Source organism: Danio rerio, chromosome 2 (assembly GCF_052040795.2).
Source record: "Danio rerio strain M-AB ecotype USA chromosome 2, GRCz13ab, whole genome shotgun sequence".
Classification (NCBI taxonomy): Eukaryota; Metazoa; Chordata; class Actinopteri; order Cypriniformes; family Danionidae; genus Danio; species Danio rerio.
In genome coordinates this window covers 40,902,623-40,927,278 of record NC_141022.1, presented here as the reverse complement: position 1 = coordinate 40,927,278, position 24,656 = coordinate 40,902,623, and the positions used below count along the sequence as shown (strand labels likewise).

Genomic DNA, 24,656 nt, shown 5'->3' with positions numbered 1-24,656 from the left:
ATGAATAAAGGTCTGTTCACTGTGCCTTAAAATAAAGTCTCAATAACATTTGTATTCATTTTTACACTCTTTAGTATATAATGTTGCTATTAAATGAAGTATGTAAAGTATGAGTATAAAAAAAGATTAGCAAAATTACTAAGTCTTTACTAAAGGGCAAGGGCTCAACCCTTTTCTGAAAAATAGGGCAGAAACAGTTGCTCATTAGCATTTAAAGAGACACACGAAAACACAGTGTTTGCTAACACACCCCAAAAAAGGGTGTTTAAAATGGCGGGTACCGTAGCTAATTTGCATTTTAAAAAACACACGAAAACAGTGTTTTGCTTGTATTCCCCTAAAAAGGTGTTTAAAACAGGACGGAAACAGTAGCTCATTAGCATTTAAATGGACACACAAAAACTCCTGACGTGCATGCAATGTTTTGATCCTAGTTATTTTAACAAGCTCTAGGAATCAACACACCCACAATTTGCAAATTTTACAGTTTATTTAACAATCCAACATTAATGATTATATAGCAGGTCGCACACCAGAAGCGCCGCTCGGCGGCGCGCCGCGCAGCGCCACGCAGCGCCATGTATTTTAGAATTCTAAACATAGGTTTCTATCAGGATACACACACCGGCGCCGCAAGTCGGCGGCTGTCGGCGGCGCCCGGCGACGGCTCAGGACGCAGTTCATTTTTCAGCTGCGCCACAGAGCGCCATCTGATTAGTTTCATGTTAAATATCATTCGAATGTGCGCGTCTGGTGTGCGATACTTTAAACTGTCATGTACGCGCCGTGTCGCGGCGCCGAGCGGCGCTTCTGGTGTGCGACCTGCTTATCAAGGCTTTGCAATCAAAAAATCTTGTTAGAATTTAAATAAACGGGGCAAAAAAAGTCACCAACATAGCGAAAGGGTAGTCAATTTGATCAATAGACAAGGGTAAACATGGAAATGATATTCATCTTTTAAATAGTCTTGGTTGTTGTAACAAGATGCACTTTAACATGGTTGGCTGATTTTTATAGTAAAATTGAGTAAAATTATTTAATTAAAGCAATAAATAGCAATAGAATCCTTATAAGATTGGACTTAAATTTTGACCCTCTTGTGTGTTTCTGTGTATGCAGGCCATCAAGACAGCGCAGATCTCTGGTGGGCATTGCTAATAGAACGTCCTCTCGTCTTTTCACCACACCCTCCTCACTCCCCAATGGCTCTGCTACTCGTAGCCCAGAAGAGGAAGCAGAGGCCAATAAGATTTCACTGATTGTTCAGGCCAAGGAGTCAACAGTCATCTCCAATCTACGGCATTTCACCAGCTACCAGATAGAAATCCATGCATGCAACCATGGCAGTGACCCGACTCGATGCAGTATGGCAGCCTACGTCAGTGCCCGCACCATGCCTGAAGGTAGAGGATTTTTATTTATGATGCAGTGTTATTGTTTAGAATGTAGCTATTATTATTATTATTATTATTAGGTCTTTGTACAATTTAAAAAAACATCTTGTATGTTTAAGAACTCAAAACTTCTTAGTCTAAAAACAGCTTCTAAGGTATTTTGCTAAAACAACAAGTTGATAAAATGTCCCTTTATCATATAATAGTCTGCCTAAACTCCGCCTTTTAGGAAGTAGATCAACACCTGCTTCTACTGCATCACTGCTTGTTTAGCTCTGCCCAGAGATCCATGCTGTTGTATGTAAATATGGACACGGAAACCAATGATTAAACGGCTATGAAGACGAAATCTGTAAAGTGTCAAGTTGTGGAATAACAATGTGTTTATATTATGGCATCCTGCTAATCCCAGCATTAGGAAGCGTGGATGAGTTTTATTTATTTATTTATTTATTTATTTTTAAACTTCCCGACCATGTAGGTAAGATCTTGGTCCGTTGTTCACCTCATTTTACTGCTGATTACTTCTGTTTTCAAACAAGGCACTATTTGATGCTGGATCCTTTGAATTATTAAAAGTCTTAATAATGCTCTGTGGTTGGCTATATGAGATCTGACACTTAGTTTTATGGTATAATTTTTAGCTCAAACCACCCCCACGTTGCTGCGTAATAGTAGTTTTTCAAGAGTTGTTAGCTTTAGGTATTGGGTAGAATTAGGAATGCAGAATAGTAGATCATGCACCATTAAATAAGTCCCAGAGAAATTCTGCGCACGCTGCCTGTAACGGTAACTTGCATTACGCTTGGGTCACTATCCTAAGAAACACAGTAAAAAAATAGAACTCGACCTCTATTATGGCTCATGATGGACCTTTCTCAAAGAGGGAATAACAAAACTCTTACCGTGTGTGGGAGCTCGAGTGCCCAGCCATTTTGCTCGGCAAGCTTCCTTCAGTCTGGATTCAGGACCTCATCATGCAAGGTGCACTGTTTGCGATCGATGGCTCTCGCTTGTTTATTAAAGCATGCGACAGCGATGACGTAATTGTGACAGTGGAGTGTCGCTCTTTGATTTGTACTCTTAATCAGGTCACCATGCCCAAAACTGTATTTCGAGTTTGTAAGTACAACCACCGTAAATTTGTATGTTATATACAAACAGACAAAGAAAATGTCGAATCTGTGTCTGACCTAATCTCAGATTTTGAAATTGTTACTGCATAAAATTTTAAGTACCTTCCGTTTTCCTTTACGTTTTTATAATTGCAGATGCGTAAATTTTATTTACACACAAAATATTTATGACAACGATTTTATTCCATAGCTGAACATTTACTCTGTAAATAAGAATAAGCCACCAATATCTTGATAATAGGCAGGTTATAAGCTACTAGTTATTAGTGAGAAATTTTATCACATGTTGACTATTGCATTATCTGTTATTACAAATCATTTGATATGTACAGCGTGTTTATCTGTTTTTAAGCTAAATCACAACAGCACAGATTGTGGGCACACATCAGACATGGATGCAGAAAATAAGACTAATGAGAATTATGATTTTTATTTTTGCAATCAAGTCATTTTAGTGGGAGTTTGCTTCTGAGTATACAATCCACTGTAGAATGGTGTGTTGGTGTGCTGAGAATGTCAAAACATGACATATATTTGCCTATTACTTCTAAGTTATTATGTTTTTTATGTAATCAAATTCAAATATTTTGACATCCAGTGAAATGCAACCACCTGTGACTTTAAAAAACAAAAATAATATAAATAATGCCTCATTCAGACTAGCAGCGACTTTGTAGATGCCTGTTGCTCTGGGTGGCGACCTGCTTCAAACGCAGAGGTGTGTAGGTATATACAGCACAACCGAGCTGAGAGAGCATCACGTGAGCACTACTGGTGTTCCTATTAGCTGTTGCTCAAGAAAGTCGCTCTTTATTTGCGTAAAGTTCAAGGATTCTCAACTTTGTCACTTCGCTTGACACACCCACCTGGTCAATGGTCGTTGTCGCTCGCATAGACGGAGGTCGAGGGAAGACGCTCACTCACTGTTGAAATGAACAGTCACTTGTTGCAATGCCGCTGCGAGTCGCTTGTAGTGTGAATGAAGCTTGAGAATCTACAATATGGAATGCAATATTTAGTAAAGACACTTTTAGATATAGAATAAAATTTATATAGAGATAGAAAATAAGAACACATAAAATATTTAAAGCTTTAGCTATGGAGAATTTAGCTATGCAAAAGCTTATTTATACAAACAACCATTGAAAACATAGAAGTGTTGCTAACAAAGCTCCTGGGGCCTCATGTATCAATGCTGCGTACACACAAAAACTTTGCGTACGCTAGGTTTCACGCTCAGAATCGCTCACGTTTGGATTTACTAACAATGAACTGAACGTGGGAATGTGCGCAGCTTCACGGCAGCTTTCTGGCTGGCGTACGCACATTTTTTGTGCGTGTCTGTTTTATTTCCATTGGTCACTCCTAGAGGCAGTTGTGTTAAATTCCTCTCTACAAAGTGTCTGAGCCTTGCAATGGCAGCTGTATGAGACGGGTTCATCTAGTAGGTATGTAAGATTTCCATACCATACAGTTGACCAGCTAAACATTAAAGCACAATTTGCAGCAGTCGCCTGTTTTCCCAATGTAATCTGAGCGATCTACCGCACGCACATTGCTATAAAGACACTTTCTGAAGATGAATTTGCATGCAGGAATCAGAAACATTTCCATTCAATAAATGTGCAAATAAAATATGATGCACAAACTTATTGATGATTCCTACTTGTCTTTCTCGTGATAAATAGTGTGCAAAATCTGATATGTAGCGGGGAAAAAAAGAAGAAAGAGTTCATCAGATTCGAGCCGAGTTTTTGCTCGAACGTGTCAATACATGATCACATGCGTCTTACGAGGTGCGCCACTAAGACTGCTAAGGGTACTGCAACAGTTTACAGATATAAACCACACTATTTCTTTTTTTAATTCACTCAGTGCGATGTTCAGACCCAACTGTGTTAACCGCATCAGCTAAACTCTCCCACTCTATTTTTTTTCTTTTGTTGTTAATTCCGGAGAACAAACTTGCAAATAACACCGCTTTTCTCCAGTCTACCTCCGAAAGCAGCACCTCCATTTCACATTCTGTTCAAAGTTTCTCTTTTTGCTTGATTTTGCCATTGCTTTTTCGTTGGGTTTTTCCATTAGCATAGTCATTAGCATATTCATACGGGGGAGGAGGCAGGGAGGGGTTTTGTGCTCGTGCATGTTGCGCTCAGTTTCACGTTCATTCGGATGTACAAAAGAATATGCGTGAGATTCGGCGTACGCAGTGTTTCATACATCTGAATTTTTTTCTGCGTACGCACATTTACAGCTGTAAATGTGCGTACGCAATGTTTTAGTAAGATTTCCATGCAAGTCTTCGAACATGAGGCCCCAGGTGCGTAAATAATGGAAAGAGTATATCTGACAGGTGGTTTGTCAAGCCCACTCAACTGCATTGAGCATACTTTGTTTGTACTATGCAATGTATGACCAGGGTGTGTGCGAATGTGCATAATCATATTTAGAAATTAACTCAGAAAACGGTACAAGTTTTAAAATAGGCAAAACTTTATTAACACTTCCCTATTACATTGTCTGTTTCTTGTAGAAAAAGCTGATGACATTGTGGGAAAGATCACCTGTGAGGTGTTCGAGTACTCTGTGCACATCAGATGGATTGAGCCCAAGGCCCCTAATGGCATGATTATTCTCTATGAAGTCCATTACAAGAGACTGGGAGATACAGAGGTGAGACTTTTACATGCCATGTAGACTAAAGCCTGTATTCTTTCCAGGCACTTTGATCCCATGAACGCTGGCTGCACTTTTAATCAGATTTTGATCAGTCCTGTTGAAATCAGCGAATGCTAGCTCCAAATCAACAAGCTATTTGAGCATCATTGCGTCAGCTCTGTGTTTCTGTAACCATGGAGAAATCTAGTCAGAGACAGTGGAAATGTTCTTAATGTTGTTTTTGAAAGGCCTCTGATAAACAGGAGATGATTATTATTTAAAGGTTAAACAAAACAAAAAACATGATGGTTTTGCACTTAGTGCCACATGCATCTTTTTCAGCTGATGGATTGGAAGAACTGTTTATGCTGACCTCTGGCGCTTTCATTAAAGTCTGATGAGTAATATTTGTATGTATTAGTGTGAGATGGATTCGTGATAAAAGCCACAGGTTAATGGACGAGTTGTGTAAATGCTTGTTATAGGAGCTGCACCACTGCGTATCCAGGAAGAATTATATTGCAGACGGAGGGTGCAAGCTGAGAGTGGTGCATCCTGGGAACTATACAGTGCGGATCAGAGCGACCTCTCTGGCAGGCAATGGATCATGGACAGAGCCAACACACTTCTATGTGCAGGACCTACGTAAGATCATACATAGATGTTTGGGAGTCTCATGTTTGTATTTATTAAATTATGGATAAAACCCACATCGATGAATTTATGAAATGATTGCTTTGAGTATAAAGTTTTGTAGAGCAAGCGCAAAGTATCAAACCTCTTAGTTTATTTTGGGGAGAGATTCTGTAGAAAAAAATGCCAAAATTCTGTATCTATATTTTTTCTGTTTAAATATAATTGTATTACTGCTTTATTTAGGATTTTGCTTGATTTTCATGGATGTATTTAATATTTTAGTATATATATATATATATATATATATATATATATATATATATATATATGTATATATATATATATGTATATATATATATATGTATATATATATATATGTATATATATATATATATATATATATATATATATATATATATGTGTGTGTGTGTGTTTGTGTGTGTATATATATATATAATATATATATATATATATAATTTTTTTTTGTATCTATGCGAGTACGTTATCAAGAATGTCACTGTCTAAACAAACAAAAACACTTCTTGACAGTTTCTTGTATTGTTTTTGTATACTGGAATGTAAAAATGTTGTTTAGTTTACCTTTGATTGATTAACACTCCGTATATTTTTCTTGCCATTTTGTTCATTTTCGTTTTTAGTAAACTTTTTAAGAGTGCTTTCACATCTAGAAGTTTGTTTCGGAACCTAGCGTGTTTGCCCTCTTAGGTAGGTTCGTTTGTCATTTGTGAACCCAGCAATCATGCTCTGATCCACGCCAAATCAATCGGTCCGAGATCGCCTCAATGAGGTGGTCTTGGCTTGGCTTGAAACGAACTCTGAAACGGATCAATTGTAGTGAGAAAGCAATACGATCTAACGAACCAGGCTATGCCATGGTTTATTATGGATATGTATTAGCCATACATGTATGAAGCCAGAATTATTAGCCCCCCCCCCCACCGTTTATTTTTTCTCCGATTTCATTTTAACGGAGATTTTCTTTTTCTCAATACATTTCTAAACATAATAGTTTTAATAACTAATTTCTAATAACTGATTTATTTCATCTTTGCCATGATGACAGTAAATAATACTTGACTGGATATTATTCAAGACACTTCTATACAGCTTAAAGTGACATTTAAAGGCTAAACTAGGTTAATTAGGTTAACTAGGCAGGTTAGGGTAATTAGGTAAGTTATTGTATAACGATGTTTTTTTTCTGTAGACAATCAAAAAATATCATATAAGCTGCTTTTATTTTATCCAAAATAAAACAAATAAGACTTTCTCCAGAAGGAAAAATTTTATAAGACATTTCTTGCTCTGTTCACATCATTTGAGAAATAATTAAAAAAGAAAGAGAAATTCAAAGGCCAGCTAATAATTCTGACTTCAACTGTACATGGCTATATGAATGAAAATGATGAGTAGGCCGGGATATAATCATTTATTCATTCGTTTTCTTTTCGGCTTAGTCCCTTTATTAATCAGGGGCTGCCACAGCGGAATGAACCGCCAACTTATTCAGCACTTTTTACGCTGTGGAGTTGTCATCATTCCTACCGGTAAATGTATGTTTCAGGTCGAATACGAGAGTGAAAGCACGCTGAAATATTAAAGAGCTGTTTATCCATTAGGAAAATTTACTTTAATTACAATCTGATATTGTTTCCATATTTTAATTGTATAATTTTTGAATTAGGCCTATTGTTTTGTTCATTTCTGCAGTGACACCTTGAAAGAAAGATCTACATTGGTCTGCTTCATGATCTGACTGCAGTCTCGGTTCATCTGTTATTTCCCTCTATAATCTAAATGTATAATGCATCATTTTAGCCAACGTTTTTTTAAGCTCATAATTAATAATAAAAAAGTAGTAAAATATCTTATTCTTATTTTAAAATAACTAATTAAATGTTTCAAAAAATGACTGGCTGTTAATTCAATAGATGGATTTGTACAGCCCTTGACAACTGAAATGAGGCCATGTATGAGAAAGTCTTACCTCTCCGATTTATATGTGGTAAAGATGTCTGTGGGTGTCACCATTCAAAATGAAAGCTCACCTTTTCACTTAAAAACTTATTGGTTATCATCAAAAATTACAATAATGACGATTACAATAACAGCTGAGCGGAATCTGAGGAACTCTGAAAAATAAACCGTGAAACTCTGAACAATGTGAGAAGAGTTTACTTGCACGTGACTTGTTTTAACTATTTTGGTCCGTTTAGAAACTTTGCCCTGTGAAAGCAAACCGCACCAAGAACAAAAGGCGACATTGTAACATTTTTAATCTCTGTTTCGGAAACAAAACAATTGATCTACAGGTGTGAAAGTGCCCTAATGTCTGTTGTGTCCTGCACCTTTACAGTTTTCTTTTGATATGCAATGGTTTATTGATTATCCCCCCCCCCCCCCCTGTTTCTGAACAGGTGTGGATCCATCCAACGTGCTGAAGATTGTGATTGGTCCAGTTATATGTTTTTTTCTGCTCCTATTGTTATGTGTGGGCTTTTACATAGTCAAGAAAAAGTAAGTGTCTTCTCTTGGAAATATCCTGGAAACTTATCAGATGAAACTATTCTTTATGAATTTAATTAATTTTGTGTGACCAGGCAAACAGAAGGTCCGACCGGCCGACTTTACACATCTCCAAATCCAGAGTATTTCAGTCCAGATGAGGGTGAGCAACTCAATTTTTTTGTGTGTGTGACCTTTGCCAGAAAATCCAAGCCTTTTTAATTTTGTTTTAATAGACCCAGAGTTGATCAAATTAACAGATTTATCGATTTAGGTTGATTATCAGATTTAGAATGACTTTCTCTTCTGTTTGAGATCTGCTCCTCCTCAAAGATGTCTGTTTCTGTATGTGTATTCAGTGTATGAGCCGGACGAATGGGAAGTGCCCCGTGAAAAGATCACTCTATTGAGAGAGTTGGGCCAGGGATCTTTCGGTATGGTTTATGAGGGCAATGGAAAGGACATAGTGAAAGGAGAGTCGCAGACGCGTGTGGCGGTGAAGACGGTTAATGAGTCTGCCAGTCTCAGAGAGAGAATTGAGTTCCTCAATGAAGCTTCTGTCATGAAGGCCTTCAGCTGCCACCATGTGGTAAGACGGATCTCTTACAAGCCAGCTTGCATTTGATGTAGCTGGCCTGTTGTTTTGTTTAATTTATTATTAATAATGTCAAGCATTTTTATTTTCATATTTTAAAAAATGTATTGATTTTTTAAAGTGCTTTTTTTCTTTTTTTGTATATATTTTAACAATTTTATTTTTTTACTTTTTTAGTTTTAGCCTGTAGTTTCATTTTTTTGTCAGTTTCTTTTTTTGAGTTTTTACATTTTTTTTTTTTTTTACTTTTAGCCAGTTTTAGTTTCTCCTGCCACATAATAAAACTGATAATAATTTTACAGTTTGTTGTATCCTTTCATCTGGCAATTTTAACTTATTAATGCACAACTTATAGTTTATATCTGGGAATTCTGAGAAAGTTTTGCCACATATAAAATATTCTAAAGAAAAAAGTTGCATTTTTGATGTAAACATAAAACAGTCAAAATGTGATATGTAAGATGCAAGACAGTCAGAATCATGAGGGGAAAATGTGTATAATTTAGCAAAATTATATCTCAAATTTCAGACTTTTTTTGTTAATGGTAAAAAATAGTCATAATCAGTGATGGGAATAACAGCGCAATAAATAAACACCGTCACTAACGGCGATACTTTTTTAAGTAACGAGTAATCAATTGAATTATTGTTTCCACCGTTACAATGCTGTTGCTGCTACTGGCAATAAATTGTACATTACTATAATTGAGAACATTGAAGCAGTTTTCAGGCGAGGAGCATCTCTCTCAGCCAGCAATAACCTCTCTCTTCTAAAGCAACTAAAACTTGATTTTTTTCACCATAAAATAGTGTAGATTAGTGTACAATGTTTTATATTTATTTCATCATTATTTGATATTAGATCATTTTAAAGTAATGCATTAGTTACCCTTATAGTTATGTAACTCAGTTACTATTTGTACGAAGTAATTATAACTAATTACTATTTAAAGGAACGTACCCAACACTGGTAATAACTGGACTATATAAACGGATTTGCTAGAAAAAAGTTCGAATTGCAAGTCTACATTTTGCAATAAATACTTTTACGAATAAAAACTAAGATATAAAAAAGGTGATGTTACGCTAACTCAAAATTGTAGGATATAAATTGAGAATTGTGAGAAGAGGTTGCAATGACTTTTTTTATTTCAAGGAAGTTATAAGCTTTCATTTTTATAAAATAAATAAATAATTATTAATTTTTTAGATCAGTTAATTACTGTGGCTACATTTTAGTTTCATTTCTCTAATTTTATCTAATGTTGATTTTTGATCTAAATAATTTGGTCTTTGTTTTAATAAGTTTATGTAATAGCTTGGATATCATTTTAGCTTAACAAGGTTGCACTGTGACATATTCTGATCATTGTGTGTGTTAGGTGAGGCTTCTGGGAGTGGTGTCTAAAGGCCAGCCAACTCTGGTGGTGATGGAGCTCATGACACACGGTGATCTGAAGAGTTTCCTGCGCTCTCTCAGACCTGACTCAGAGGTAACCAACCAGACTGGAAGAGTCACCTCAAATAGCTTTTAGATTAGTCAATATAACTTGCATCATTATTAATACTCAAACAAAAATCCTTTTAAGTAAATGGATGTCGTGTGATTGCTTCGTGACAGAATAACCCAGGCCGGCCTCCTCCGACTCTGAAGGAGATGATTCAGATGGCCGCAGAGATAGCAGATGGCATGGCTTATCTTAATGCCAAAAAGTTTGTGCACAGAGATCTTGCTGCCAGGAACTGCATGGTGGCCGAAGACCTGACCGTAAAAATTGGAGGTACAGTATTGATTATGGGAGTTAAAAGTTATAAGGAGATCTGAAGTAACCCAGCAAACAAGGGTTTTATTTTTTAACACAATTCCTTCACACAAAATAAAGGGGAAAGATATTTTAAAATCAGTCAGACTTCTTAAAGTTAAACTTCTTAACATTTATTTTATAATATATGAGTAAACTGTAATGCGGCTGTTCTGTCAATTTGTCCTACCTTGTTTGATTGTCCTACCTCCCATTCAAATGTAGTCAGCACAATTTGAAGATGCAATATGCTACCAATCAGATTTCGCTATCAGTGTAAATTTTAATGTGGAGTAATGTGATATGAAGCTGTAATATCGATTTAACCTGTCTAATCCCTAACCCCATCCTCAGAACCATTCAAATACAGTGTTGGTAGCATAATCTAATGGGTAGGATAAAATGTAATCCTGAAAAAAAAAAAAAAGCCCTATCATCAGCATTGTGCAAGGTATCATGGGATATTCTAGTTTGTAAAGGATCCATCTGTGGTGTCCAGGAACTGCAGGACATGTCTAGAGAATGGATTTGGATTGAGAAAGTCCTTATCAGACTTCTAACATGCCAAGAATGCAACTCCTGAATTAAGACGCAGTTATTAATTGTGCCCATTTGGGATCATTTTTCACAGAAATCAGTCTTGAGTATATTTTGTGAAGTTGAAGTCAGAATTATTAGTCCTCCTATTAAATGATTTGACATTTTTCCCCCAGTTTCTGTTTAATGGAGAGATTTTTTTCAACACATTTCTAAAGGTTTTTAATAAGCAACTTCTAATAACTGATTTATTTTGTCTTTGCCAGTCTTTATGACAGTACGTTATATGTTATTAGATATTTTCAACTATTCAGCTTAAAGTGACATTTAAAGGCTTAACTAGGTTAATTCGGCCAGTTATGGTAATTACGCAAGTCATTGTATAATAATGGTTAGTTCTGTAGCAAATGGAGAATAAAGATTGGTTAAGGAAGCTAATAATATTGACCTTAAATTGGTTTAAAAAAATTATAATAAAATAAAACAAACAAAAAGTTTTTCCCCAAGAAAAAATATTATAAGAAATACTGTAAAATGTCCTTAATATGTTAAATATTTTGATTTAATAAAGTATAAATATTGCACAGGAGGGCTCAACTGTAGGTTTCTGATGTAACCAAGCAAACAGTTTTGTGTAGACAGCTTGGCTAAAACAAGGCTAAACTTGGGCTGTCAGTGAAAATCTAATTGACCATTTTGAGGGGTGTAAACAAAAACAATGATCCCACCTTATTTCCTGTTTTGCATTTTTAGTTTTTATAGCTTCGAAGAATCTAAAAAGAGCCACATATTGATAAATAATGTTGTAACAACTGTTTTAATATTAAGTATGATTGAATTGCCTCTTTTAACAGTTATGAAATAACAAGCAGGAAATGTTCATAGGCCAATGACATGACCGCATTGAAATGGTCTATAGACATCTAAGAATAGCCCAAAACTAGACTAGTGGTCAAATAGACAGATTAGACTGGCTTTATATGTGTAGTGCAGGGGTCACCAAACTTGTTCCTGGAGGGCCGGTGTCCTGCAGATTTTAGCTCCAACCCTAATCAAACACACCTGAACAAGCTAATCAAGGTCTTACTAGGTATAATTGAAACACCCAGGCAGTTGTGTTAAGGCAAGTTGGAGTTAAACCCTGCAGGGACACCGGCCCTCCAGGACCGAGATTGGTGACCCCTGGTGTAGTCATTCATTTCTTTTTATTTGATGACTAGTCTAATTTTGATCTATTCCTAGACGTCTATTAGATTTTCAGTGACAGCCCAAATTTAGCCTTGTTTTAGCCAAGACAACCATGTTTAGACGTCTATTAGTCTTGCTGGGAAAATACCTGTAATTGAATTATAATATATGTAATTATAATTAAATATGTGATTTAATTTAATTTCTGTTGATTTTATCTTGTGTACTCAGATTTTGGCATGACCAGAGATATTTATGAGACGGATTACTACAGAAAGGGTGGGAAGGGTCTTCTTCCAGTGAGATGGATGGCACCAGAGTCGCTGAAGGATGGTGTTTTCACAGCTCACTCAGACTGCTGGTGAGCTGACTGTCTACACGCACACAGCCTTACTAATACATCAGTAATTGTTGTTGCTCGTGTGTTTAGTCTTTCATGACCCATCTTGTGTTTGTTTAGGTCGTTTGGTGTGGTGTTATGGGAAGTCAGCACTCTGGCTGAACAGCCGTATCAAGGCCTGTCCAATGAACAGGTCCTTAAATTTGTGATGGAGGGAGGATATCTGGACAGACCAGACAACTGCGCAGACAGATTGTGAGTGTGTTGCTGACATGCTGTAACATGTCAGTGTTTGGTGCAAGGATACTGTATCTGACTTCAAAAAGGGTGGTTCTGTTTTGTTTCTGGCTAATGGGATTCATTTAGCAGATGTTTAATTAATTGTAGCCAGAGTGGATTCTATTTGTTTATGGGTATGACAGCTGCTCTTTAGGATGAATAAAACTTATAAAAGCATAAATGAAAAATAGAATAAAAATAATGATTATATAAAAGCCAGTCTAAATGTTAACTCGTATTATCGGTTGAGTGTAACAGTTCAGGGTTAAACTAAAACATGGTTTGGAAGATGGATTTATCATGACCTCGCTCATTTAATGCATATTAGTGTGTCTTTTTGTAACAAAAACATTACATGCTGCCATGTTGACCATAAAACTAATATACTAAAATGTTTTTTACTTGAAATAACATTAAAATCGATAAAATATTAGTTTATAATTTATTTATTAAAATTCTTCAAAATGAAAATGAAATATTTCTCATTTTGATTTAATTGAATTTGATGAGATAAATGATTAATATTTTGCTAGAGTTTTAAGTGTTATTTAATCAATTCTAGTTCAAAATTAACATTTAGTTGTTGATATTTCAATTTAAATTCACATCAATTTAAATTCACTTTTATGAATCATTTTTATTGGAAAGTGCTGTTTGTTATATAGAATTTAAATAGAATTTCTGTCTCGTGTTCATCTAAAACAGTCAATGTCTACATTAATAGGTCCAAATCTGAACTGTTTGTCTGGAACAATTGATATAACATTACTTGTTTTTAAAACATCCATAACATGCATCACAAGTCAACACTATTTATTTTTCTTTAAATAAATAGCATTTTCATTTAAAACACATTCAATACAATGCAAATGTGACAAAACCGCTAATATAAGTGCCTTTTTGTACAAAACACATCAAAAGGTAGGCCAATCCTAATCTTGTAAAGTCAAGACGGATAAAATACTTTTTTCGTGTCCAAGCCACTACTCATTTGAATTAAGAAAAGATTCGATTATGGACACTTTTTAATCCCATCACACAATAAAGTGAATTTTATATTAAATCATGTTCTACACAACAGTCTCTGAGCTTGCTGCATCACAAATATACATCAAATATATATATACTGCGATCATGATTTTCGAAAGTATTACAGCACTTTGTAAAGCTTTATTATTACTATTTAATGAGCCTCACCATACAGTTTGATAGAGCGCTTAGACCCAGAAATCCACAATTTGAATCCTTTAAGCATGGTCTTGCAAAACAAAATGAGAAGTCCTGATCTAAAATGTCTTTTTACATAGTTTGAACTTGAATTTAAAAAAGTCTTCGTCTTTAACGGACATGCCACCTGCTTTCTGATCTTCCAGACATAACCTGATGCAGATGTGCTGGCATTATAATCCCAAAATGCGGCCCACCTTCCAGGAGATCATCGAGATGCTCCGCGAAGATCTGCATCCCTCGTTTCAGGAGGTCTCCTTCTTCTACAGCGAGGAAAACAAGCCACCGGAAACAGAGGAGTTTGACATGGACCTGGAGAACATGGAGAGCATCCCGCTGGACCCGTCCTCGTACTCGCAGAGGGAGTGCTGTCTGGACGGGGACGAGGGCTCCTCCGTGGGCCTTCGGGGCAGTTATGAGGAGCATGTGCCGTACACGCATATGAACGGCGGCAAGAAAAACGGACGCATCTTATCTCTACCCCGATCCACCCCTTCTTAATATCACTAACCCCATTAAGCTATATTAGTTTTTTTTGTTTTGTTTTTGTCATCATTTTATAGATTTACTTTTTATCGAGCTCTATATCAGAAGCACTTCAGAAAGTAATCTCAGGACATTTGTTTTCTTCTTTACTGCCTCTGTATGATGATGATGATGATGATGATGATGATACAAGGAGCAGGCATTGTTTTGGAATTTTTTTTTATATTTAAAGAAGAAAACACCCATCAACTGCTTCTCTTCTGATGTTTCTTTTAATATTGCCAAGTTTCAAGAACTGGTCAAATGGAACAAACTGTGAAATGAACCTCAACAACCCGAAGGCTGCTTTAAACCTTACATCTCCTCAGACTCTCTCCTCATCCGCCAACGGATTCTCCTCAGATTTCTCCAGAAAAGACAGAATGTTTATGAAGCATATGAGGGGGAAAAAGTGACCTTACCCTGCTTGTGGCCTGTGTCATGACTAACGTGGAGTTGTGTCTGAATCTGTCCACCTTTGGTAATGGTTTTGGCAAACCTGTTGAACTTGGGAAATGTAAGGATGACTTTTCTCATCCATCCAAGAACAAACTGTGCACAGGTGAAGCCTGTAAAAGACACTGCTTTTCTACCTGCTACTCAGTATTCCAGACTACACAGAGAGCGAACAGATTTTTGGACTCTATTTTTTTATTTATTTGCGTACCTGTGCTCCTTCTCCACTTGTTCCCTGCCCTCCTGGTGTTCACACATTTACAGCTGAAGGATATTTAAACTGTTTTCAGGACTTTGGACTAAGAGAGTTCTTCAGATTGACCAATAGTTGCTGCTTTGATATATTTTAGTGGGTATAGATGATGACAAACAAAGTATATATAAATATATTATTGATGTTTTTTGTACATAGATGATATGTCGTCATTCGAGAGCTCTTGCCCGGTTGTAGAAATGTTTTTACATGTTTGTCTCGAATCTTTATTTTTTCTAATTGAAAATCGTACTAATCATTCTGGACCTCTGATCAGCCCAGCAGCTCCAGATGCACAGGAGTGTCGAGACACTTTCGGCTCTCGTGGCCAATCTTGATATCAATGGAAATAACTGCTGTAAATAAAGCAGTGAGGTGCATTCAAGAAGAGCGAATGGATGAGTTTCTGTGCTGTGTTTTTTTTTTAATTTATTTCAAGGACGAAGTCTATCGAAGCTTCAGATTGGTTTTTTTTTGTTGAAGTGGACATCTAATCAGTGCAATGTGTGATACAAATGCAGGATCATGAAGAAATTCAGTTTATAATCCTTAATGCATTCCCATTTTAGGAACTGAAGAATAGCGCATGTTTAAAATGGTCATAACCAGTGTTGGGGGTAACGCATTCCAAGTAACGCGAGATACGTAATAATATTACTTTTGTAATTAACGCATTACTAAAAAAAGTAATAATATTTGAGTCACTTTTTACAATAAATCAAGCAGTGAATAGCTTTAATAACCAGCAATTTTTCGAAAAGGTCTGTTTGTGTGAACAGACCCTTTTTGAAAATACTGGAAAATTTGTTCTGGCAAATTTATAAGAAGTTGTAAGATTACCGGTAATTTGCAGGAATGCTGTGCTGTATAAACGCAGAAGGAAAATTTCTGGAGGCAGAGCATTCACCCTTATAACACACTGTTGTGAGACGTCTGCTCCAGCCAATCAGAACATTCAGACGCATTCACATCCGTGCTGTTTATGAAAATAAAAGCATTTGAATAATTTTAAAGGCACATTTAGCTGTTAGATGTTAGTCAAAAAAAACGTTTCTATGTTCCTTCTAAAAAAAGTTATCGATAAAATGCTCATGATAAACTGCTGTTTGTTTACCTTTGAGCTCTGCTTCAGTTGCTTGACCATCAACAAAAGCCGGACATCCTTCTGTTTACAAATACAAGCGCAATTAGTTCCTGTTTGATGCCAGAATTTGCCAGTATTTTGGAATGGATGTGTGAATATATGGTCTTTTTTGGAAAAATTTCTGAACAATCTTGCCTGTGTAAAACGTTTTTTTAAATTTACCAGTAAAGTCGTTAGAGCAATTTTTCAGATATTTACCGTATCGCTGTGTGAAAGGGGCTAATGAGAGAATGTGTTCATTATCTTGAACGTATCGAAAAAAAGGAAAAGGAGATTGTCTCAATGGACACTGATTTCACTTAAGACAAGTTGTACAAAATTAGCTTACATGTTGCTTTAAACTTTCAATAATCTGTACACTGTAAAAACAAAAGTTGACTCAACTTAAAATTAAGACAACCAGCTTTAGGACATTTGAGTTTACTCAGCAACTTGCTGCAGAGCTTTTTTGAGTTGACACAACTTTCAACCCAAGTACTGAACTTGAATCCATTTAAATTGAGTTAACTCAAATGTCTTAAAGCTGGTTGCCTTAAAGTTTTAAGTTGAGTCAACTTTTTTGTGTGTATATACGGCAACTCTGTGGTCAGGAAGTTATCAGATAACAATATCCTAAAATAATTTTTTTAAAGGTAAAGGTAGGTGTAGGTTATACAGTGTGTTGTTAATTGCAGATCTCCTCTTTTAAAACAAGTTCTGAAAGAAATCAAGCCTCAGCCAGGTAATCAAAAGTAACTTAACACATTACTTTCCACAAAAAGTAACTAAGTAAGTATTTTGGGGGGAGTAACTTGATATTGTAATGCATCACTTTCAAAAGTAACTTTCCCCAACACGTGTCATAACCTAATGTTTTCCTTGTCAACTGCTCATAAATGAGTGAATGTAATATAATTTCAGAGTTGACGTTTTTACCATGGTATTACTGCATTTACCACTTTTTATTGAAACCTTAAGAAACACTTTTTTATTTATTTTGTTATTTATTTTTATTTGTTTAAATAAAATAAAAAAAATAAAAAATAAAAAAAAGGTTTTGACACTGATCACCTAGGTGTTCCAAATCTCAGTCAAAATTGACCAAAACATGCAATGTTTTTTCCCCTGTCATGTTATATCTCTAAAATAATGTTTAACATTTTGCTCCATTATTATAATTTTTTAACTGAATATGTTGGTTTATTGAGTTATTTAAATGAACCAATAGTTTCTGCTGCTTCGATTTACAGTACTCAACATTTGAACCAGATTAAAAAATGCCATCAGCGTTGTCCTAAAACTAAAAGATGTTTTAAACAATACTCTTCTTGTATTAGTAGAACTTTTTTATTCACTTCAAAATGTTGAGTTCTGTATTTTACAGGGTAAGTATAAATCATGAGAAAAGCATTTGTCTATTCCTGATGTTTTGTATATAATTGATATGTTGCCATCAAGAGTTATAAGTTGTTTTTCTGTATATTTAGTATAAATGTTTGACCATTTTTGCCTAATTCATTTGTTATAAAGCACTAATTAAAAACTAGTTTATTAGCAAATCCTGTCACTGAATAGACGCCTAAGCTGTTTCACAATGATCCAAACATTACACTCTTTAAAAGAAAGGGTGTTTTTATGGTGATGCCTTGAATAACCTCAAAGAACCTTTGTGAATAAAAAAAAAATCTTTAAAAACATATTTTTCCCAATATAAAGACCATTATGTGTGACGGATTTCATTGATGTTAAAGATCGAAAGCCTTGATGGCAATATAAAGCCTTAATATTTTATTTATCTAAAGGTAACCTCAGAGGTTGGAAATACATTTTCAGTAAAAAAATTAAAAAAAAAACTTTAAATGTGGAAGAAATGTTTTATTTATAATTCATTTCTAATATTTTCTAGGGCTCTTCAGCTCTCGAGCTTATAAGTCTCATTTTTCGTCCTGTATCTACATACCCGTGTTCTTGACAACAACTTCGCGCGAGATTGCTTTCTCCTCGCCTCGCTTGTGTAGCATCTCCATGACTCCATCCACTCGGATCATCAGGCCTGGGTTCTCCTCTTCGCCCCAGTCTATCACTTCGTCCCAGAAGTCCCAGGACATCCAATAATCGTCGTCGAACCATGAAACGGGGGATCTCTCTCGGTGGTGAGGGGTCAAATCACCAACCGCTGCCAGCTCTACCTGGCAGCCTTCACTGTCCAGTTCCCCGCTTTCCGGGATAGAGGCGCTAATATTGTGCCAGTAGACCACAAACCTTGGTCAGTGTTTTGTAGAACTTAGATGTGCGCGACCTGCGTGAGTGTGCGTTTAAGAATATATTCTATGGAATGCTATTGCTGTCGCTGGAATTCCATTTTCAGGATAATCCAAACGAGCGTGCTCTATTGAAGTTTCTCCCGCAACGATTTCCGCGGAAACGAGTTATTTAAATTCTTAAATCGCTTTGAATTAAGGCATTAAAAGGGTCTGACATCAGAGCAGCAAGTCTTGAATTAATATAACAATTGCATTATTTTTGTGAGGAATAGTTAGCTGATGTTTTTTTCATTTTAAGGTGAATTTCTGCAGTAAGGATCATTAGTCTTCGTCATTAGCTTATTCAGTGTTTATTGAGAATATTGAATACATTTAGAAAGTCATTCAGAGATGTGATTTATACCATTTATAATTATAAATTTCCATATTTTCCCCCAAATCAACTCATGTTTATTTTTATAGCGCTTTTACAATGAATATTGTGTCAAAGCAGCTTAACTTAGAAGTTCTGGTAAATTAAAACTGTGTCAGTCTAATTTTCATGGTTGAAGTTTAGTTCAGTTCAGAGTGGTTTAATTATCACTGCTGAAAGTCCAAACTCTGAAGAGCAAACCCATCGATGTGCAGCTACACAAGTCCTAAACCAAGAAAGACAGTGGCGAGGAACAAACTTCACCAATTAACAAAAGTGAAGGAAATAAAAAAACTTGAGCAGGCTTAGTTGAGAGAAATAGCATCGCCATTTCTCCTTTAACTAAACTTCTTGGTCAAGCTTCTTCTGGAGGCTGGAGAACGCTGGACGTCCATTGTGGAAAAGCTGCAGGTGTGAGTAGGTCACCGTTGGGTGTTCAGGCTGGCCCACAGGATGAATGCAGAGACTCCTCTGTCACTGGGGTCTTTCAGGAATCAGTCTCATTCTCTCCCATCCTCCATGACCACCGGAGCATCAGCTTAAGATACGGCCTGGTCCAGGATCATACCTCTCTTCGAATGTGTTGTCCTTAAGCGCCTCAGTGGTTGGCATCATCTCTTCACTTGGATCGCATCAATGGCGCTGTAATGAATCTGTTGGCCTCGGAATGAGTATCCCCAGGTGGAAATAAAGAATAAAGAAAAAAATTAGCATAGCTGCTGTTCATAATGTTCAAAAATTATTAAAGATATTAAATAGCAATGCAAAATGAAGTTCCATAAATGAAAATAATAGTTATATAAACAAACATAGAAACAAGCATGAGAAGCATATGAGTATTTCTAACAAAATATCTGGTGCATGAAGACAGGAGAGTTTGTCCTACAGGTGGTTGTCAAGCCAGCTCAACTGTGTGGAGCACACTCATTCGTCATAATGTCAAGTGATCCATTGAGTGTATGCTTTACTAAAAAGATATTTAATCTAGTTTTGAACAGAGAGTGTGTCTGAGCCTCTGACATTATCAGGAAGGCTATTCCAGAGTTTATGAGCCATAAATGAGAAGGCTCAACCTCTTTTAGTAGACTTTGCTATTCAAGGTACCACCAGAAGCCCTGAGTTTTGAGATCTTGAGTGGGTTGGATTGTAACTAGACAAAAGGTTGGTTAGATAAACAGGATTCACTCTAAAAAGTAACTCAAGAGGTCTGTAACCACTACATAATACATTATTGTAACTTAAAAATTCCAAAATGCTGATTAGATTAAAACTTTTAAGCAGATGCTCCCCAGAATAATTTTATTAAGTTTTCAAAACATGAAAATATTGATAATTACATAAATTTAAAAATGTGGCTAATTTAAAGGTAATTATATCTGTCAGTTCCTTTAAAACAATATTTAACTTCTAGCAACCCCAAAAAAAAAAATGTTTCCACACTAATGGAGTTGTTTTGTATTTTTAAGTCCCCACACTGGTTTTTCTATTATTTTTATGATAATATGGGACAGTACATGTTTTTGTTTTGTAAAACAATAAAAACCAAAAATAACTGTATTTCTTACAAGCATGAACAGTAAATTTGAAAACAAACTAAAATGTATTCATTTATTTGAGGTTCTAAACTTGACAATATGCATGTAATTAAGTACATAACACAGGATTTGTTTTCAATTTTATTAAAGAAAATGTAAACAACTTGTTTTTTTGAGTACTCAACTTAAAAATTTGAGGTTTTGCTATGTAAAAATGTCTCTGAAGAGGAAAAGATTTGGCTAACATAATAAAGTTTGTTGTCTGAACTTCATTTTGTTAGATGTTGTCATAACTTGAATATATTAATGCAAGCTGTTGCGTCAATTTTTTTTTTTGTTTTGTATAACAATATTTTTTAAAGTGTTGATTATTTAAAGCTTTATAGGTAAGAAGTAATATTTCATAATCAATATGAAACTTAACAGGGAGCCAGTTTAAGGAGGATAAAATTGGGGTGATATGGTCATATTGTCTAGACCTGGTAAAAACTGGCAGCTGCATTTTGAATAGCTGAATTTTGTTAATAGAGGATGCTGGGCAACCAGCAAACAGTAACCCAGCCTAGAAGTCATAAAGCATAAACTAGTGTTTTTTTTTTTTTGCATCTGAGATGGATAGCATACTTTGTAACTTAGCATTATTTCTCAGATGAAAAACTGTGTTTTTTTTGACAGGGGAGATATGATTTTCAAAAGTTAGTTGCGCCATCTGGCAGTGGTGTTTGGAGCTTTCTCTAGACTGATGTAAATTAGTGAGATGCACCAATTCATTATTGTGTTTATTTAACAACACTATAACACAGTTTCATTTTTTTTTTTTTCGGTTTAGTCCCTTTATTAATCATGAATTGCCACAGCGGAATGAACCAACAAGTTATCCAGAATATGGTTTACACAGCAGATGCAGAAATGCCAACTGGCCAAGCTGGGACTCGAACCAGCAACCTTCTTTAGGCAACAGTGCTAACCACTGAGCCACCGTGTCGCCCACATGTATGTAAATATTGAACAGATAAATGTTATTTCCACACTCAAGTGGAATCAGAGGTATGTATGTTTACATACACACACAAAAATATATTTTGAAAGATGTTAGAAACCTGAAACCACTGACTTCCATAGTAGGAAATACAAACATTGTGGAAGTCAATGGTTACATTTTTGTGCCTTTCATCAATATCGCTATCTTTGTGTTCAACAAAAGGAAATAAGTCAAACAGGTTTGGAAAATAGGTAATTAAATGATGACAGATTTTAGTTTTGGGTGAACTATCCCTTTAAGAATTTGCATGCAGTCTACACAATTATTATTATTTTTGGATCATTTAAACAAACATGTTATTCAATACAAATTAAAGCCGCGTCATTCATAATGCCAAAGATTGTGTAATTTATTTTAGAAATAAAGATAACTGATTTAGTAAGAAAATTATTAACTCTTAAATCATCGACTAAACAGTCAAAAACCAAATGTAGCCTGTTGTTGTTTTGATTTGTCATCACACAAAAAAACAAGTTTGAATAAAAAAATTATAAAACTATGCCGCCAAAAAATATAGATATAGTGCTCAGCATATATAAGTAGACCCTTCGCAAATCTCTCTTTTAAAGTAATATTTTTTAATAGGATACAATAGTATATTTGTGCTTATACATTATATTAGTCGGTACCAAGTGTGCCGCAAGCCTGCGTTTGAGTGAAGGTCTCGGCCGTTAGATCGCCCCCTGGGGGCTGGCTGCAGTACAAGTCATAAAGCCCGCCTCCTCCGTGTTAATGAAGGAGACTTGAGCCCAAATAAAAAAATTAATTACACTTGCAATAAAATGTCCCGAAAGATGGTTCTGGTCGATTAAGGCACTGATTATTGTGCTGAAATAGGTGCAGATCCTCATTTTTGTAAACAGTTTGTTTTTAGCAGTAATTTAATGCTGGGCGTGTCATCGTGATGACAGCTGTGATTGACAGTTTCTCAAAGCGCGGCGTCTGAGCTTCGGCAGGAGACTGAAGTGTTATTATTCGATTTCTGTGTTATTTTACCATGACAAAATGAGTTCAGCAGTAAACTACAGTTTCTGACATACATGATCTGGTGGAACACTGTTTATTCGCTAAGGTCAGAGCTTTTTTCGGGCTTTATTAGTTTGCTAATACAAGCCTAGCCACCCAGATAGCAAAATACACTGGGGCCAGTTCTTGCCTGCCGGAGACTTACCCCTCAGACTGACTACCTCTGCTGGACCTACTCCGGATGCCTGGACTCACTGCCCGATTCCAGCCTGAGTCAATTGAGCCAGATGCGGCGGCCGAGCGAGCAGGCGCTGCCGCATGCGAGCCGGAATCAGCCCGCGACGCCGCGACTAGGTTATGCGCTGATGCCCGGAGCTGGCGCGATTGAATCTTCATTATATAAAACCCTCACATTTGTTAACGTTATTACACCCATTTTTGTTGATATAACAACAAACGCATGCTACTATGTGAACGCAAAGTGTATCACTGAGTTTAACCTTTGAATAAAGATGCAAACAGCATAGCAATTATTTAAATAAAGGACAAAATAAATAACAATAAACCTGTATCGATTGCACAAGTATTAAATAATAATAATAATAAATACGAAAATGACAATAAAACTGCACAATAAAATAAACCCATTTAAGTACGGGGTATACAGGAGATCGTTAGCAGTAATTCTCTTTGTGTTTAAATAATAATCTCCACGTTGATCTCCTGTAAGGTTATTTGAACTTGCTTTATAGGACGTCTCTGCATTTTAAGTTTTGGCATGTTATTAAGTGATCTACTGAATTTGCTGTTATAAATCATTATAAGGTTCTTGAAATCGAATCTTATATAACCTAATAGAGCTGTAAATGTTAGATATTATTTATTTACATCATTTACTGTTGGCGTTTTATTTGAACACTCCAGCTAACATTAAAAAGAATGTAAATTCCTCGTTGCCAGATATAATGAAGGCATCGAATAAACCAAATGAAAACGGAGGCAAAAAAATTAAATAAATAAACAATTCAAGCGAAAATGAATAAACAATATACTAGTGATGTTACAGCAGATAGACGTTGTATTAATAGTGCAAAGTTTTTTTGCACAAATTGACAAATTGCAGGGTTGGGATGTGTAAATATCCTGTTGATATTTAGTAATCTTGCTGTATTTATCTTCTAAACGCACGATTGTTCCCGCATGGTAAATCGTTATGGTGTGTAGGCTATATTTTGGGTTCTGTTGATGGCTAATTAAAAATAAAAACCTTTCTAAAAATGAATGTGTTGTTTATATGTTATATTGTTCATATTTTACAAGTGTTATTTCTACCCCTATGAAGATAACAAATACCAACAACAAATATAACAATAAGAGAATATATTATTTGTGCTCATATTCAGGCTAGAGTGTATAAAAGATCGTTTATTTCTGCAGTCCACCATGTATTGCTTTTATTAAAGTTTAACAGCTTACATCACACCGTTTTTAAACCGTATATTATTGTGTTTTTTTAATGTTAGTGCTTCTATTTACATCAGTGAGCGTTTGTTATAGTGCAAACACCGGCAGTCGAGTGAGAAGTTCGGGGGGCGTGGTTGATTTTACATAAAGCGTTTGGTTGGAAGCTCGACTCCGCTCATTATCGCGGCTCCTCCTCTGGCTCCATCAGACAGTCCTTCTGCGCATGTCTGGCTCCAATTTCAGCAGTCTTTTGCGACAGTTTGTGCCCGTCAAGCAGGCGTTTTGCCCTCAAGGC

The 24,656-nt window shown here is 35.8% G+C and overlaps 1 protein-coding gene across 10 annotated transcripts in view; it reads left to right on the top strand.

Annotated features, from left to right (window-relative positions):
* The window catches only part of insra (insulin receptor a), a 141,512-nt gene extending 125,562 nt beyond the window's left edge, over positions 1–15,950 (top strand). For 9 of the 10 annotated variants that reach the window (XM_087238764.1, XM_087238765.1, XM_087238762.1 and 6 more), the window contains 11 exons: positions 1,120–1,403; positions 5,067–5,206; positions 5,677–5,836; positions 8,266–8,365; positions 8,449–8,516; positions 8,713–8,942; positions 10,331–10,441; positions 10,570–10,729; positions 12,707–12,836; positions 12,936–13,070; positions 14,468–15,950. In XM_087238764.1, the coding sequence (XP_087094890.1) occupies positions 1,120–1,403; positions 5,067–5,206; positions 5,677–5,836; positions 8,266–8,365; positions 8,449–8,516; positions 8,713–8,942; positions 10,331–10,441; positions 10,570–10,729; positions 12,707–12,836; positions 12,936–13,070; positions 14,468–14,822 (1,873 nt within the window). In that variant the 3' untranslated portion in view covers positions 14,823–15,950. 10 annotated transcript variants of the gene reach the window in all.
* Positions 15,951–24,656: the final 8,706 nt, after the last annotated feature.